Here is a 19,045-nt window from a genome sequence, read left to right on the forward strand (position 1 = left end):
CAGGCTTTCGACTTATTTTAGTAATCCTTTTAGATAGTTTTTCATGGTTGCCAGATTAAGACCCGTAAGTCCCCAGATGGAACAGACACCATCTTTTAAAAAAAGCAGTAACATCACTAAGCAAGTGCAAGATGACAGCATTTTTATAGCTTCTAAGTGACCAGGTGTTCCTGCAGAATAGTTATGTGTTCCATTGTTTAGCACGGCATATTACAGGAAAAGGAATGAAGCTCTCACAAGGCAACTAATGATATTCCTCGTAACTTGGGTTAGTTACGTATCGAATGAGCTACTGAAACACAAATATATTAAAGTAATCAAACATATCAAATAAACTACAATACAACAACTTAAGGTTTGTTCACAATATCTACCCTAATTATACCTGCTTTCAGATAATAGTTTCTTCCTTCTGTCCGCAGGATATTTTCAACACACAAATAGATTATTAATTGTTTTTATTGAGAGTATTCTGAATCTCTTTTACTATTTTTCATGTGCATAAGCTTACATATCTTCAGCTAGATACTTTCCACACCTGAAGGCAAGTATTTTGTTAACCTTGGTACTCTCCTGACTGTTAAAGTGAGAGAAGGGCTTTTTTTTTGTTTGAATAAGATGTTTTAGAGCATAGCCTAGATGTGGATGAAACTGGGAGCATGTACTGGCCTGCGCATGATACATACACACTAACATATTTGAAATTAGATTTTTACTTAGAATTTTACATTAAAACATTAAAACCCAGAAAAAACAGATGCACAGAAAATCATAAAGGCTTTGGACTTTTGTTAGTTAGATTGCCCCCATGTTGACATAATTATTGCTTGCTTTGTGAAATATTTATAGGCCTAATATAATTATGTAGCAGTCTCTCCCTTTTTGATTTCTGGTTTCTTCTTTTTCTGCCTCTGTAAACCCCATCGTTTGTAGAGGTGAGTCAATCTTACACATAGAGTGAAGAATAAACAAGCAAAATCTTGTTATTACCCACTGGTAAAATGTAGCTTATTCTCTCTAAAAGGGACAGATTGGCTTTTGAACCTCAGTCCAGTTACACCACCCACTAGCTGGCAATAGTAAAGTATGCTTCTCAGTTTTACATTGTGTGTAGTACGTCTGCCAGTAATTGCATATTGGATCCAGCTAAGGGCAGGGTGGCACAAGCGGGAAGCCTGAGTCCGGACGGGGTGGCTCGCCCTACCAGCGGCTGCTGCTGCCATCACTGCAGGGAGAGACAGCGGCCAGCATCCACCGAGCCTCAGCGCGGCTGTGCGTGGTGTCTAGGAAGCCACAGCTCTTCCCACACAGCTTTGTACTGCAGTAATTTCAAGGCAACTTCTGTTGACTGCAAACATTAACATTGCTTCACTAGTCTCACATTCTGGTGTGAGTGTCTATCACCATAAAAAGATCCTCTGTGTCTGTTTCTTGTCTGTTTTTAAATATGCAGTCGTGCAGTCATGCTGCCCGTTCCTGCTGAGCCTTACACTTAACTACTTGTAAGTACAGTACTGATATGGCTGTGAAAAAGCACTGAAAATGGCACCGGCTGTGCTCAGGAAATGCGCCAGTTTAAACACATTCCATTTGCCTTCACTTCTTGTGGAAATTTAATCCCTTAAATTTTAATTCTTAAGTTTCTCAATTTTCTTTCTTTTTTTGTTTTTGTTTTTTTTTTTATGCAGGGTGAAAAAAAGATCAGATTTAACAGGTGCCTTTAAATTAGAACCTCTTTACCTGCAGCATCACCATCAGGAGTCTGGTAATTTTATAATTAAATGAGATTATTATTTTGTTTACACACTGATATTTAATGGAGAAAAGGATTTAAAATGAAACCTGAAATTCTTAAAACCACTTAAGTTTTTTAGGAGCCTATATCCATTTTCAAAGTGCCCCAAGGAGTTAAGCTTATTAAAATGCAAACACATATTTAGTGAGATTTTAGTTGGTATAAAAAAGCAATTGATATAAAGCCATTTTATAAAGCATTATATTTATATTTTTGCATTGGGATTTCCCCAGCTCCAGATTTACCACTGACTCTTTGTAGGAGTGTTGAGAAAATTCTTAAGGATCTTTTGGTAGTCAGATAAACATAGTGGGTGCTGTATATTAAGTCCCTTAACCTGTCTTCCCCAACACATCTTTTCCCAGAATGCTTTCTAGATCAAATTTGGTTTTAGGGTTTCTAAAGTCTGTGACCTTTTTTCTTACCTATACATTCAAGCTCTGATTCAAATTTCCAAATACGCATGTCAGGAGCAAAAACCCGCTGAAACCACAAAGAAAAGGTGAGCTGTGTCTGATATCTGTGCTGTTTTGAATGAGAGCTATCTGGGACATTATCTTCTTGCTCTCGTGTTCTTACATTGATTAGAGAGGACGAGGTAAGTGCGGGCTATCTATCAGCCTTGTACAAAATGCTCACAAAGAACTTACAAATCACAGGCCCTGTACAAAGTTCCTTAATGGATTAGTGCTCCTCCTTGCACATACCTAGCAACTGCAGAGTAGCATTTGCCATCCTGAAGCCTGTTTTTACACATTTGGTTAACAACTGATTAATTGTGAACAAGGTCACAGCAGTGCAGTGTCAACATGTGGTGCAAGTTCCCTCATTGCTTTCTCAAGAGGCTGAATCACATGTGGATGTTCTTACCATTTACTCTAGCTTGTGTTTTTTCCTGGAATTGCTGGTGGTGATCTGTGTTCAGAACTGTATCCTGAGTACTTTTCTCTCTGTTATGGCTATGAACTCATTGACATTTAAATTAATACTATTCAGAATTCCACCATTCACTAAAAAATCCTAGGAAAAATGGATTCCCATGCCTTTATCCTGAACTGGCAGAAATTTTGTATTTTATTCCTTTTCTACTTTTCCAAGCAATGCAAATATAGAACAGTGCTATAAACAGGAAAATGTAGTAACTCAGGAGCTAGAGTTCACCCTCCAAAGGCTAGAATTGCTAAGAAAAAATACATACTGTTTTTTTGCCTTTTTTAATGAAAAATGCTAGTTATAGCAAATATACTTCCATCACTAGCTTTTACTTAACACACATGAAAAATGCTTATCTTGAGGAGAAATAATACAACCTTAACTAAAGTGAAAATACGTCCTTGTGAAAACAGACAGTGCTGATAAAATAACCTTAGGTTTTCCCCAGGTTAAATAACATCAGAAGAAAATCAAACCTTTCTTAAAACTAGGTGCTTTCAGTGAGGCCATCTAGTTGACCTGAAAACTTTATCTCCCCAGTTGGATAAGAAATTGTTCAGCCTTCATCTTGCCTTCAGAAGCTGTGATAGTAGATTATGTGATCTGGACATAATGATTCCAAATTGATCAGCCGATTACTAGCAATCCAGCGATCCTAATTTTTTCTGTGCTTTATTCCCATTTGATATCAATTTTCCAAATAGCAGAACAACACTTTTCAAGTGCAAATGCCTCTAGTTAAACTGTTAAATCCAATCCACGTTTATGTCTTCAATAAAAACAGTTACATTTGCAAAGGTGCTAGGCTGTTACAGTTCCTATTGATCCCTGTGTGCTTTATGGGATGTCAGCACTCCTGGAAATAGGACTTGTCTAATGGAGGGTCTTACTTTCTCAGGTCTGAGAATTCCCATCATGGTTTACAAGGCAAATAAAGTAGTGTTTTTGAATTTGCTCATCTCTCACTCAAGAATTTAAATGAGCGGAAAAATATATCAATCTGTGAGCAATTACTCTTAATAACCATATGGCAATTATGTGTGACCCTAAGGGGAAAGTCTTTATTTTGTCATTAATTATAATTTTATGTGATTTGCATCATCACACCAGGAAGATTACACTAACTTGCCTGGCAACCCAGGATATAGGTCAGATCCTAACGGCAGTGTTAGAAGAATGCAGCTTTCTGCTCTGTTGTGAATACCACATATACTCCCACAATGCAATTCCTCCTGGTTAAATACAGATGTAAGACTAAGGCTTGTAATCAAGGACTAATCATTGATTGCATTCTGCTTCACAGCTTGTGAAAGGCGTTGTTGTGGATCATTAGACATAGCCCCTTACAGGAGCGTAGGATTATTTATCTATCACCAGTTGCTTTACTCTCTTTGCTACCAGTCTTGCAGCTATCAAATAAAAATGGCTGCTACGAGGCAGAAGAACATAAATGTTATCAAGTTACCTCATTATCAACCTGAGACAACCATGTTAATTTCATGAAGTCCAAGAACAGGTTAACGATTGTTGGTTGTTGTGGGGTTTTGGGTTTGTTTTGTTTTGTTGTGGTTTTTTGTTGTTGGTTTGGGTTTTTTTTAATCTGGAAAATAACCTAGTAACAGGTTAAAGAACCAAATGGTTATATGTTGCAGGGAGGAAGGACCATGTTTTTTTCTTATGTTTTGGCTGCATAGATGAGAGAACATTAGCAAGAGAGCTAACACAGGAAATACAGTCTTTTTACCCTCAGAAAATACAAAGGCTGAGAATTACATAAATTATGTGAACTGATCAAATTCAGAAGCTACAGTTCTATACAATACCTTTCAGTTCATAATTCCAGGAGCATTTAGCACTTTTCCTTGGAATTTAAGTACCTACTTTTCTAAGGAGTTTATACTCCACTACAGAATAATAAAGCAGAATAAGAAAGCTAAGCAGATGCTTGCACACTTTCCTAAAGAAGTGCTTTAGATTTTAGGTCAGTTTTATTTTTGTCACCGACTGACTTACTGCAAGTAATCATAGAATCATAGAACCGTTTAGGTTGGATCTTTAAGATCAAGTCCAACCGTAAACCTAACGGTTTAGTGCCAAGTCCACCACTAAACCATGTCCCTAAGCACCACATCTACGTGTCTTTTAAATACCTCCAGGGATGGTGACACAACCACTTCCCTGGGCAGCCTGTTCCAGTGCTTGACAGCCCTTTCGGTGAAGAAGTTTTTCCTAATATAATCTGGCTTTGTGTTACAGTTTACTGTGAAATCAGTGTAATTACCTGATTCAAAGAAAAAGTAGATGCATCTTGACTCTGTGCACTCATATAAAAGATAACTAATAACGCCCTCTACTTGCCTCCCTGGACTGCTTTTCGGCTTGGTCAATCTGTGTTTGTAAGGGGCTTTCACTACATCAAATGAAAAGCCATAAAAACCCACAGAATACTATTCTCCAAACAGGAAGAGATCAAATTTTGGAGTAATTTATTAGACATGCTGAAGAATTAGCAACAAATATATGAATGAATATAAAAGGCAGTTAGAAGCAGAGAGTAAGTGATGAAGTGAGTTTGGGGATTCTGCAAACTGTCCATCATCTCCAGAGCATCTGAAGTATAACAGAAAGGAAAATTGTGTTCCTTCTCCTGAAAACTGTTTAATTTGTTAGTGGTATAGTCTGACTAGGTAAGGAATGAAGCTAGGTTACTACGAGCACCTTCGTTTAGCATGCTGTCAAGTATCCTACTAGGTATTTGGTGGTCCTGTTGACAGCACTGATGATGCTGAAGTTTGTAGCACACATAAAGGATAGCTAAGATACAGCTTTTTCAATAGCATTACAATGATTGTAGGTTTTGGCTGTTGTGATGAAACAATGTAAACATTTTTTCTTTAACTTCCAGGCCTTGTAACAGATTATCGGGTAAGTATAGCATCAATGTAATAATTAATACTATTACTTGTATGCACTGATATTTCAAGGACTTTTATTTTCTATTACTATCATAAACCTCAAAACCTTATGTTTCTTATCTTGCTAAATTTTTAACATTCCTCAAGCTGAAACTTTTAACTCTTTTTTTTTTAAAAAAAAAATGTTTACAAGCATAAATCATCTTGCATGCGTAATATCTCAAGATTTAGGCAGTAGAAAGACATGTCCTAAAGATATCTTTTCCTTAACATAGTGAATAATACTTTTTTTTTAAATGCACTTGTGTCTTAACCTTTAACCAATAGAAACCCTGTTGTTTTCAAATGGAAAATGGGCCTGTCATTGCAGATGCTAGCCCCACACTGTAAGCAAGCCAGCGTACATGAGCTTCTAAGATACTTATTTTTCCAAAGCCTCCAAAGAGAATTCAGGATGGACAAAGAAAATTTTATTTGCCTTGTGACCCTTCCATTCTGACACCAATTTCCTTTTCCAATTTTCCTTTGAAAATGTTACATCAGGGCATTAACCAGAAATAGACATTTCTGTTATCATTTGACCCACCTCTAGCAACTGCCTGTAGAATGTGGCAATGCAGTACGCTTCAAAATCACTGCAGAATGCACGATTTCTGCAGTATCACTGCAATGAAGACTTCTAACATGGGTGTCCTCCCCTCTTCCTGGCTTGCAGCACTGGCAAATCCCCCTGGGAAGGAGGTTCCGATCCCTGAAGCTCTGGTTCGTGCTGAGGATGTACGGGGTCACGGGACTACAGGAGCACATCCGCAAGGTGACTAGAATTTGCTTTCTTGGGTAACCTGGGGTGGGACGGCAAGGGAAAATGAGCTTCCTACCTATCTACTCTACATGACTTCTATATACAATAGAGAGCACAGACAACAGGTTCTGGGCACCTGGGTTCAATATGGGTACTGCTTGTTTGCCCCACGTAGTATCACAACTTCATATCATGGCAGGATCGAAACTGTCATCTGTTTTGTGTTAATCTTTAGAGAAGACAAGTCTAGGAATTTGGAATTTCTGCAATGTGGGGCCATAGTTCCCTCTGAATTTAAGGCAGAGCACTTTAATGGTTTTATTGGGGGGAAACATGTTATTCATGACTTCTTTTTTTTATTACTGTGCATGCATTGATAGCAAATTTAGATTATGATTAAGGTCATTGGGCTGCATTTATGATACCGTAACTTATTTGGCTTGTCTACCTCTGCTGTTTCTTTGTTTCCTGTTTAAAATCCACCTTTTTTTTAAAAAAAAGGATGTGTACAATTTACAGTTTAACATTGTTATGAATAAGTACTAAGTTTATTGTTGATGTAAAAAGAAGGGAGTTTTTATCACTAAAACCCACACCTGGCGCCAGTCTAAATTATATATATACTTCCTCTGTAGCAGTAAAGTCAAATTCAAGCATACCTTTCATCTTTATGAAGTTTAGGGAAACTGCTAGTGAGGGGAGATCCATGACTTGGCTTTAAATATTTACAAAAACATCCATTAGCTAAGAGTCTGGTCTAGTATACCAAACTCTCTGCAGACACACATTCCTGTCTGTTGTGGTACTAAACAGATTAATTCCTAAGAAAGGCTTTTTCCGCTGTTGTAAAATTGCTGCATGAGTAAGTCTCTTCCGATTTGAAAAGGTTCTGGGATGGAGGGTACCCACTTTACTTCTCATTTTGATCACATTATAATTTTCAACTGACTATACAGATATCTGAATGGGATTTTTATCCTTCATGAGGCTTTCAGAAATAAATTTAGACAACAGTGGCAAGCCTGATGTTTTGTCATCCTTGTGGCAATCTGACACATACCTTTCTGATGAAAAATTGAAACAAGGTTTGTTATCACTTTACTAGGATACCATTTCACTTTCTAGTGGGTTTCTCTCAGGTTAAATTTCTGGAGACTGCAATTATTATAATATGATGCCAAGTTTTTAAGTAGGGCTAAATCTCTCACTGGGAAAATAGAGGGTTGGAAACCTGGTATTAATGACATGACCTCTTATCAGGCTGATTTCCACAGGTCAGTATTTACATTCAACAAGTTGTCTCTTTCTCCCAGACATTTCCTTGACTGTCCAGCCAAAAAGTGTTTGTCTTGCTATAATCATACCTGAAGACCATTTTTTAATACTTTCTGCAATTACATAGTTCAGGAAGGCTAAGCAAAACAATCTTTTCTTAAAGATACTGACTCCAAAGTAAAACTCCAATATGTTCCCTTACTTGTAAAGGTAATTCAGACAGCTGGATTTCCAAGGGCTTGTTGAATTGAGTGTGTATGTTTAAGGTTTCGTTAAGTACTAAACTGTTCCCTGGTATGCAGAGAAAAATAAGTTATGACCTTATGTTTGCAACTTTGAAAGGCCAAGAGGGGTAATTAAGTGCAGAATTTGGGTCACTGTATACATCTGTCAAACTGGAACCATTAAGTTAGTCTCTCCTCACCATTCCCCCCCCAGATGAGTGATGATTAAATTCAGTGTGTTCCAAAGCAGCTTTAAAAAAAAAGTCAATTCTATCTCCAGCAGTTCTCTGTTGAACTTACATTTCAAGAAATAATTGCATTTCATTTGCTCCCTCCTCTAGCAGTATTTAAGATATCTCTTGCGAGTTTGCAGGCATGTTCTATCAGTAGCCGCAAAATAACATTTTTAAATGTGTTTCATATCTTGCACATTTTCCTCTCTTCTCAGGAATTATCCTTGGTTCTGGATTTATGTGATGACTTTTCTTTTTGTAGTGTAGTAATGAAGTATGTAAACCAGCCCGACACTGGTTTATATTTTCAAACCTGTAGACAAGTTTCCAAACAAAAAGTGATTTGGAACTCAACTTCACTTGTCGGCTTCACTTTAACATGGCTTGTGCCAGTGCTTGGCCTTGAAAAGTTGCTTTCTTTTAAAGACGTCATAGCATCTTGCAAAGAAAGAACAGCTTTTATATTCCCATTGCTGGCAAAGGCAGTCCTTGAAGGGAATAGCTGGTACTGTGTCTTGTGTACTTGGGACTTCTAGCTGTATTTGAAGTTGCTAGAATTATTTCTGAAGCTGCATTTATTACAGTGGATCATAGGGTGGACATAAGTGGAATGAGAAGAGACATAGGAACAGCGGCAGAAGCAGGTATTGCAGCCTTCAAGTGGAGAGCAGGGTGGCTGGAGCTGGGGAAGTGGGAAGAAGTGCTTGCTGTTGTGTTATTAAGGGGTTGCCCCAGGGAAAGGGCCAGGCACACGGAACAGCAGAGGTTTGAAACAGCCCCTTGGGCTGGAACCTGGGGAAGGAGATGCCTGCATTTGGAATGCAGCATGCAGTCGTACACCATGTAGTTTTCATACGTCAACATATCTGTGTGTAGGGCATGTCATTCCTGTTCATGCTATACAACAGCAGCTAAGGCATGCCTGTTCAGATGCAGGGCTGGGCTTTATTGGGAGATTTGGGAGCCAGGACTTCAATTCCTTTCTGAGTTTATACAAATCCCAATATAGATGCTGTGATCACCTAGAAAAAAGAAAAAAGAAAAAAAAAAAAAAAAGACACTTTAGGTCCTAAGTCATAGAAAACTGTAGGAAGATTCATCCAGGGTTTATAGACTTCTGGTTAGGCTTCTTTTGTGCAGCCAGGTGTTACTTACAAAGTGATTTGAGATTTTCAAGTGATGAGCTTCTGACATAACATAGAGGGAAAAAACACTGCTTAAGAAGCCACACTATTTGCTGTGTGATTAGCAAGCTTCTATATGGAAGACCAAAGATATCTGCAACTATCTCTTCAAAAACTTTTCTTTTTTTTTCTGGATGTAAACTGCCACAAAACTATTTGTCTCTTTTTCTTTCTTTTTTTCTTTCTTTATTCTTTTTTTTCCTTCTCTTTTATTGCTATATTTTAAGAAAAAGATGTTTGTTATGTTTGCAGCCTTAAGGTCTGCATCAAAATGACTAGATAACTACTGCAACCTGGCATTTCCCTGGACTGAGGAAGGCATTTAGGAACTAAAATATTCCTGGGAGATGAGAATGTGTGACTTGGAGTTAGATACAGTAACATCTTTTGTTTTCCAAACCTTCCAGTTATACATTTCTTTCCCAAACAACATATAATATTAACCTATTGCAAAGTATAGGTTTTAAAGCAGTGGTAAAGGGGAGGACAATCTCTAGGATGTGGGGAGAGAAAAACACAACTTTTGGAGGTAAGTCTCAAAGCCACAGAGGAGATGTACAAAGAGGGAAAAACCAACAACAATAACAGTCTTCTGGACTGATTCCAAACACTCAGAGTCAGTATAAATGTGAAACCCAAATGGCCCATTTCTAAATGGCCCATTTGCAAACTGCTTGACCCTATATTATTCCTCTGTTGGTTTAAGTCCTCACAAAGAGCTCAGAAGTAACTTGAGAAATTTAGCAGTTACTGGTTTTGTATGTGATCCCCACAAATATTCGGATTCAGATCAATCCTCCATAGGACCAGAAGAAATCCTTCCTTCGCTGAGGATAATGAATTCCACTAAAAATTAACAGCAGAGAACAAGAAACTGGAACTGTACAGAACAGCAATGCCAGAGATAGCATTTCAACTGGGGAGTGCCACAGTCCAAGTGGCTGTTGAGAAGACTCTTTTGACAGCATTTTCCTTCAGAGTGTAGTGGGTTGTGAGCTAAGGCATGCAGAAAGGTGAAATATATAGGAGGAAATGTATGAAGTGATCAAAGCTAGGCAGGTATGTTTATTTGCATATACATATTAATGTACTCTGATGCTTCAGAAAAGCTCCCTTCAGTCAAAAACCATTTTAGTTCTTGAAGGCTTTGCCCCCCCAAAAAGTACAGTTTAAATGCAGGAGTATTTATATTTATACTTTATATTTATATTTATATTTATTTATACTTGTATTCGCACATATACTTACACAAATATAGATTTTTTAAAAATGGGGAGCACATCTTAATGCCTCACAAGTTGTTGTGACTTAACCCAGCAGGCAGCTAAAACAACCACACAGCCATTCACTCACTCCCCATCCTCAGTGGGATGGGGGAGAGAATTGAAAAAAGTAGCTTGAACCCCTTCATATGCTGCCAATATCTCTTTCTCCGTTGGAGTGTAGCGGGCCTCAGGTCCTCTGTATCCCCGACCCCAAAACCCTAGTGGTCGACCTTGAGTATCCCCTGGTGCTTTCTGTCAGACACTCCAGGTAGGGCTGTTCTCCCCGGCTGCGGTGTACAGCACATTTCTTACATTTGGCCCTGCCCAGACTGGCCCAAGAGCTACGGCATGAACTATTTCCTGTTTAATTTATTCAAAAGCTTGTTGTTGCTCAGGGCCCCCTTTGAAATCGTTCTTTTTCTGGGTCACCTGATAGAGAGACTGTAGTTTGAAACATGCATCCTCCAGAAACCCCCAACACCTAAGAAAGCTTCTGTTTCCTTTTTGTTAGTTGGTGGAGACATAGCTGTTATTTTGTTGATCACATCCATTAAGATCTGACGACGCCCATCTTGCCATTTTATTCCTAAAAACTGGATCTCCTGTGCAGGTTCCTTGACCTTGCTTTGTTTTATAGCAGAACTGGCTTTCAGAAGGACCTGGACTATTTTCATCCCTTTCTCAGAGACTTCTGCTGCTGTGTTGCCCCATACGATGATGCCGTCAATGTATTACAGGTGCTCCAGAGCTTCACCCCATTCCAGTGCAGTCTGGATCAGCCCATGGCAAATGGTGGGGCTGTGTTTCCACCCCTGGGGCAGTTGATTCCAGGTGTAGTGGACGCACCTCCCAGTGAAAGCAAACTGTGGCCTGCACTCTGCTGCCAAAGGGATTGAGAAAAATGCATTTGCCATATCAATTGTGGCGTACCGCTTGGCTGCCTTTGACTCCAGTTCATATTGAAGTTCCAGCATATCCGGCACGGCAGCACTCAGTGGCAGCGTGACTTCATTCAGGCCACGACAGTCCACTGTCAGCCTCCACTCGCCATTGGACTTTCGCACTGGCCATATGGGACTGTTAAAGGGTGAGTGGGTTCTGCTGATCATTCCCTGGCTCTCCAGTCAATGAATCAGCTTGTGGATGGGAACCAGGGAGTCTCAGTTGGTGTGATATTGCCATTAGTGCAGCATTGTGGTAGCAATCAGCACCTGTTGTTCTTCGACCCTCAGCAACCCCACAACAGAAGGGTCCTCTGACAGACCAGGCAAGGTAGGCAGCTGTTTAATTTCCTCCGTCTCCAAGGCAGCTATGCCAAAAGCCCACCAGTACCCTTTTGGGTCCTTGAAATACCCTCTCCTGAGACAGTCTATGCCAAAGATGCATGGAGCCTCTGGGCCAGTCACAATGGGGTGCTTTTCCCAGTCATTCCCAGTTAAGCTCACAATTAGCTGTTGGGATCCCCCTGTCACTCCAGAAATACAGATGGGTTCTGCCCCCTCATGCCTTGATGGCATTAGGGTACACTGTGTGCCGGTGTCCACTGGAGCCTTGTACTCCTCTGGGTCTGATGTGCCAGAACCATGGAGTCCAATAAAGCGGGTTTTCCCTCTCCTCCACCTGGCTGGAGGCAGGGCCCTTCTAGTCCTGCTCATCGTATTTGTTACTCACTTCTTGTGTATAGTGGCAACTGATACCAGCATGGGTTGGTTGTCATGTTCAGCTGCAGTGTCTGTCACAGGGGTTGGAGAAGCTGCAGTGCCTGTTTGTTTGTTTTCCTTTTTTCCCACCTGAGGGTGTTGCCTACTGTCGAGCAGTGTTTGGTAGATGCTGGCCAGGGCCCAGCACAGTGCAGTAAGTTGTGCCTCTTCGGAATAGCCACAGCATTTTCCTGTCAAATATTCTACCACTTTATCAGGGTCCTGTAGTTGTTCGGGAGTGAAGTTCCAAACCACTGGAGGTGAGAAGTTCTCTGGATACCTGCCCATACTCTCCCACCTGCCATGTCACCCATGACTATCCAGCCCTGGAGCAGATCTCTGGGTGGTATTCTTAAATAGTTCTTTAATCCTAAACAAGACCTGAAACACATTCAGGAGACATAGCAATAGGAACATGGTGGTTTGAACATCACAAATATATTCAAAATTCTCAAAAGCTGTTGTAACTGGCCTGGAGGAGAAGGGGAAGGTAAAGGAGAAGGAGCGAGGGAAAGGGTCCCCCCTTGTCTGCCCCATAGATTGGCTCTCTGAGGAGAAAAGGTAAAGAGTGTAATTATTAAGTTCCCGTGAGATGGCTCCTGATGTATGGAGATGATAGCAATGCCGAGTACAAACAACAGATTAGTCTCACAAACAGCAATTTTATCGTACTGTAACCCAGTGTTACACAGTACCACAAAACAGTAACCTTGATCCATCTTGCAGAGATGATAAACAGCACCGTAGGGAATATATACAGCAAGCTAGGCAAACAGAGAACAAATAATACAACATTGTGACCAGCAACTATTAAAATAAAATAATGGATGCTTATAACAAATTTGTTTTAACATGCTCTGGTCAGATTTGTTGTTATCTCAAATGCTTCATGCCCCATATTGAGTGCCAAAAGGACTGTCATGGTTTAACCCGGCCAGCAGCTAAAACAACCACACAGCTGTTTGCTCACTACCCCAGCCCAGGGGGATGAGGGCGAGAATCGAAAAAAAGTAAAACTCATGGGTTGAGATAAAAACAGTTTAATAGGACAGAAAAGGAAAATAATGACAATCATAATGATAATAATAATAATGATAAAAGATATACAAAACAAGTGATGCACAGCACAATTGTTCACCAGCCGCTGACTGCTGCCCAGCTAGCTCCTGAGCCACGGCACCCCCCAGCCAACTCTCCCCAGTTTATATACAGAGCATGATGTCATATGGTATGGAATATCCCTTTGGCCAGTTTGGGTCAGCTGTCCTGGCTGTGTCCCCTCCCAGCTTCTTGTGCACCCCCAGCCTCCTCGTTGGCAGGGCAGTGTGAGAAGCTGAGAAGTCCTTGACTGCTCAGCAACAACGAAAACATCAGTGTGTTATCAACATTATTCTCATCCTAAATCCAAACCACAGCACTATACCAGCTACTAGGAAGAAAATCAACTCTATCCCAGCTGAAACCAGGACACAAGTTTACTGCTCCCATTAGTGATTATGTAAGACATTTCCCTTAATCTTGAATAACCAATGAATTAGATTCCTTTCTTTTTTCCCTTCTCACTGCAGAAAAGCAATGGTTATTTACCTGAGATAGATAGCGATACATAAAATTTCCTGGCAAACTTCTTTTCTTCAATCTGCTACACTTCACTGTGAAGAGAAGGACTGGTATTCCATTCCTACATACCAAGAATTTTCAGTCCACTAATGCAGTCCATGTGATTCTGCTTTAGGAACCCACATGATAAAGGGGTTGTCAAAACAGTATTGCTAGAAACAGTATGTCAGTTGGTTTGTGTACATCCACTTTTTTTGTGAAATTATATAACAGCATTAAATAAAATAATTTTAAAGGTTAAATAATATTTGAACGTCAGCTTAAAGTTAATGGTGCTAGGGACACAGCATGACACAAATGTCAAAATCAAAAGCATTTGGAGGGTTAAAATATCCATAGGTCAGGCTTGGTAGGTACACATTCACCAGAAAACTGAGAACAGCCAGTCACTTTTTACCTCTCCTTCTTTCCTATCCTTAGTTTCAGTGCCTGTGGTTCTCCAAACAGGACTTTGTTTTCACAGTTTACCTGCCTGTCTTGAAAAGTTAAAGCACTAAAGCCATGTGCGCTGTCCTGTGAGTTATTGCCGTGCCCTGTACCCAGACTGTGGGTACAGCTCTGGGACTCACAGAGGCTGGTGTCATATCTAAAAGCCATTCAGTTTTAGAGTTTGAACTTTCAGACTTAGTACTGTTTAACTTTACTTGGTTTAATTATGTTTGGTTGCCACAATTTTTGTAAAAGCAATTCAGGATAATAAGTTCAAAGGTGCAGTGATTTGAGTACTTGTGTTAAGCAAAGCTACACAGGTGAAACCTCAGTCAAATCTCCACTTTCTCCCCTGCCAGGTCAGTAAAATCTAAAACATTTGGTGCCCCCCAGTGGCTTTACAAATTATTGCGCCTTGTTAAGACTCACTATGGATAAAAGTACTTGCATCCAAACATGAATACAAAATACTTCCAGAATTTTGATTTGTGTTTTACTGAATATTCTCTATTTTCTCTTGATTTTATTTCTTTCAAATTCCTGAAAAATCCTTTAGTGCAAAGAGTGAGACACAAATAAATAGACATAAATAGACATAAATGCCATGTACAGCATGGGTCTAGAGTTTTCTTGTACAAACTACTTGCAGTAAGCCAAATCTTAAATGTTTGTTTTATTCAATTCTTACCCAGGTAAATCCATTTAGTTGGTGATTACATTCAGCTGAACAGCTGTGAAATTCTCATCTCATTAAACATGATTTTTTTTTAATGTCTTTGATTTCCAAAGCCTAGTATATGCAGTGTGAAATTTTGTGGAGCTGTGTAAAAGACATCAGTTTGGTTAAGACTATAGAACATGAAGATAGGAGGAGACAGTAAAAGATCATTACAACACGTGTGCATATTTCACATATGTTTTCCATTCCCTTACGCATATAAGTACCTGTACATATACACATACTTCTGGTCAATTTTCATAGCTGTAAACTCATGCTGTTTATATTAGCAGAACATTCAAATGCCTTGGAGAGGATTGGGCATTTTATTGGTCTCATTCCTGACTCAAAGAGCTTTCATTCTAATTTTAGAGGGAGACGATAAATGGATGTAACAAACAGCAGAGAGGAAGTGGTAACAACAGTAAGATTGGCTGGTTGCATAAGGTACTAGAATGCCCAATATGAAGGCTTTGAATCAATGCTTTGATTCAATATAAACAATGTTTTTTCTATTTTAAGAAATAAACAAACACCAGAAAGCTATGATTAAGATTGCAAAATGTGCTTTTTTTTTTTTTCCCTTCTCTTTTCTGTAATTTCTGTTTTGCCTTTTCTTGCCCTTTTGGACGAAGTTCCTGTGAGATGAAACATTCCACATCTAACCCTGGCCCAAAGTGAAATGTTTCATTCTTGTTTGATATCTGTCCTTGAACTTACAAAAAGGCAAAGTGCAAAGGAAGGAAAAGGCATGGAGTTAGCCGTTTATTTTTATTAAAATATTTGTAATCATAAATACATAAAAGCTAAGGAACTTTTAAACATCATTTTAGATGCTGATAATTTTTGGGGCCGACTGACTACTGCATGAAGACAAACTGTAATTCTAATAGCTGGTTGCTGCTGTCATTTTTTTTTGGGGGGGGGGCAGTGAGCACTAAACTGGTGATAGCCAGTGCGAGGGGGACTGGATAAGGTACTGCAGTTACCTGATGAGCATATGGGTTCTTTTTTTCCAAGTGCTTTTGAATTCATTTTCTCTTTGGGAGAAAGCAAAATGTGATATGAGTATGCAAGCATCACTGACTGATGTTAAGACTACCCAGCTGGTTGTTAGTATGCCTGTTGGTATTTTTCCTATTTGTTTGATTTTGGAAGAGCACTGCTTTCCTACGCTTGAAAATAATTGCTCTGGCTTGGTGTCCAATATCACTCTTTTTTCCCCAGTAACTTTTAAAGAGGTTGGCTGAGGTTTGCTATCCGTTTTCTTGATTACACTGCCATCACCCTTCTTTTCAAGTGAATCTGAGCACCCAGGTCAGAAGAGTGAGCAAGCTCTGCCCTTCTTCATAGGTGTTCTCCTATTAAATGAACTCTTCTAAAAAGTGTATCTTTCCAGCTTTTTTTGCACTGGAATTGTGATCATTTTCTCTCTATACATCTATGCATCTCCCCCTTTCCCCACAATTAGTTTTCAACTCTTTAGCTATTCTCAACCAAAACTGAGAGTGGTAGAAATCCTAAAGAAAAATTATTACAATTATTTACTATTAATCTGGTATCATGACAGTTATAAAACTGTGCTGAAATGTTTCATTAAGAAACAGAGCAGTACTGCCTAAGATAGACTGAGTGGCTAATACAGCAATGGCTCAATATGGTCTCTGAAAGTCATCAATGGGATGTAAGTTAACATAAACAGATGGCAATATGTGAATATTCTCACATATCAGAAGAAGGAACTGAGAAAAAAGATTAGGGATAGAAACAATTTAGTGCATCTTTTCTCTTGATGAATCAAATTTATACAACACAGATAATATTTTTCTCTTCTCAGCATGTCAGGCTGTCGCATCAATTTGAACATTTAGTCCTTCAGGATGAAAGATTTGAGATCTGTGCTGAGGTAGTCTTGGGACTAGTCTGTTTTCGGCTGAAGGTAAGAAAGACAGCTAAGACCTCCTATTTCTTCTGTCATGTTTTATAGCAATATAATAACCTGCAATAGAATATAGTTTTTGTAGTTAATATACTTAATTATTTTTTTAAGTTTGTGTAGATTAAAGCAGATTAAAGAAAGAAGCTTAAGACAATTTTTTAAAAACTTAATCAAATGCTTAAGAGAAATTCAAGCATATTAGGGTTTGGAAATGTATAGTCAGTGTAAACAAACGGTCTTAGTCTACCCGGTCATATACAATTACTGTTACACTCTATGTTTGATGGGCTTTGATGAAGATGACTGTGTTAATATATTTTCCTTCACATTTATATATGACGTGTCTGTGTGCGTGTGTGTATTAGATGTTTCTTGTCAATTTAAATTTATATGTGTGTATATTTATTATAGAATTATATATATATTTATACTATCATGGATGAAGATTAGAATAGTAAACTTTTTTGGTTGTTTTCTTTAAAGAATACATTTTCATTTATAAAATCCTATAGTCAGACTGGGCAAATTGGAGCAAGAACAGGTTGGACAGGAGGCCAGCTTCCCAACTGCCCTTGGCCATGGTCTCCTTTTTTTTGCTGAACATGACTCTTTTGTCCCTCTTGGCCTTTCATTCCCCAAAATCTCTGTAAGTGCCAAGTTCATTGACATAGAGACCTTGCCCGACAGAAATTAGAAAACTCACTCTGCACTCAGGGCATAAGAGCTGCAGTAGTTGGGAGGGTTCTCTTGTTTAATCAGACATTGCAAGGGGATCAATGTCTTGTTTTAGGTAAAGAACTCATTTAATAGAGGAGCTTGCAACTAAAGCCTCTGTAAAGGGCTGGATTGTGACACTGAATCTGAACACCAAGCAATAATAATAACAGCACTGGTGCTTTCTAGTTCACATGATACCTAAATCAGCTTTTAGCTTGTCTGAAGGCTCACAAGCACATCCTGGCTCCTCCTGGGTAGTGTGATATTACTACTTTTCACAAATCCTTTTCTGAGTCATTCAGTTGCCCCAGTTACCCGAGTTTGATGCAATTGGCTGAAGGAGCTAACAAATCTTTAACAACAAGGTAATGGTGAATTCCTTTAGAATAGGAAAATGGTTTTTTTTTAAAATTTATTTTGTTGAAAATAAAAGAAAAAAATTGATCTGTTGCTATCATCTATTCTATCTAACCAGATAGATTACAGAATGTGGAGTTTTTCCAGCAAATGGAAACATGAATATAATTTTTTTCCTAACAAGAACTTTTAAAAGATTTTGAGGAATAGGTGCTGTGGCTTTTATTGCGGCTTTTATTGCTCAATAACACAATGTTGGGTGTAGTCTGCTCTCTCACATGGAACAAGAAAACACTAGTTGTGCAGATCCAGAGACAGCTGTGAGTCAGTGCTCTACATTTACTTTAAAAGCACAGTCCTGGTGAAATAGAGCATAGCAACACAGGGATTGTCACTTTTGATCAGATCAGTGGTTCATTTACATCTGATCTCCTGTCCCTGATGCTCCAGAGGAAGAAATCAGATATACAGGGAAAGACAATTTTACAATAGGATGTAAATAGTGGACACCTAGCTAAGAAACTTTTGGACAAACTGTAGAATAAAGGCGTGATTCTGCTGAAAACCAATGTTGAAATAGCAGTGTTTTCATTCCTTGCCTTCCCTGTCAAAAAAAAGAAAACAAAACTAACGAGCTTTTAAAGGAAGAGAGTTTCATACTTACTTTTGCAGCTTTATTTGCTTTTTAAATCACTCTTTCAAAAATCTTCCTGCGATTTCTGTAATTTGTATTAAAATGCATCTTAGAAGTAGGATACTTGTAACTTTTATGTAGTTACAGTAGGACTAAGGGACAGGGGACTTGAACTGCAATGCTGCACAGCTGTAAATGTATGAAATATTTTTCCTTCCTTTGTTCTTAAGAAATTCCCCCCCCCCTTTTTTTTTTTGCTTAGCTATAACTTTTAATTTTTTGCCTTTCACACTGTTCAGCAGATG

At 38.9% G+C, this 19,045-nt stretch overlaps 1 protein-coding gene across 1 annotated transcript in view; it reads left to right on the forward strand.

Moving 5' to 3' along the window:
* DDC (dopa decarboxylase) overlaps positions 1–19,045 on the forward strand; it is a 63,113-nt gene that overhangs the window by 39,341 nt on the left and 4,727 nt on the right. The window contains exons 10-13 of the mRNA XM_075744742.1: positions 1,689–1,765; positions 5,634–5,653; positions 6,359–6,457; positions 16,931–17,032. Coding sequence (XP_075600857.1) covers positions 1,689–1,765; positions 5,634–5,653; positions 6,359–6,457; positions 16,931–17,032 — 298 coding nt within the window. The remainder of the gene's footprint in view (positions 1–1,688; positions 1,766–5,633; positions 5,654–6,358; positions 6,458–16,930; positions 17,033–19,045) is intronic.

The sequence above is a fragment of the Balearica regulorum genome, chromosome 2 (assembly GCF_011004875.1).
Source record: "Balearica regulorum gibbericeps isolate bBalReg1 chromosome 2, bBalReg1.pri, whole genome shotgun sequence".
NCBI classification, from domain to species: Eukaryota; Metazoa; Chordata; class Aves; order Gruiformes; family Gruidae; genus Balearica; species Balearica regulorum.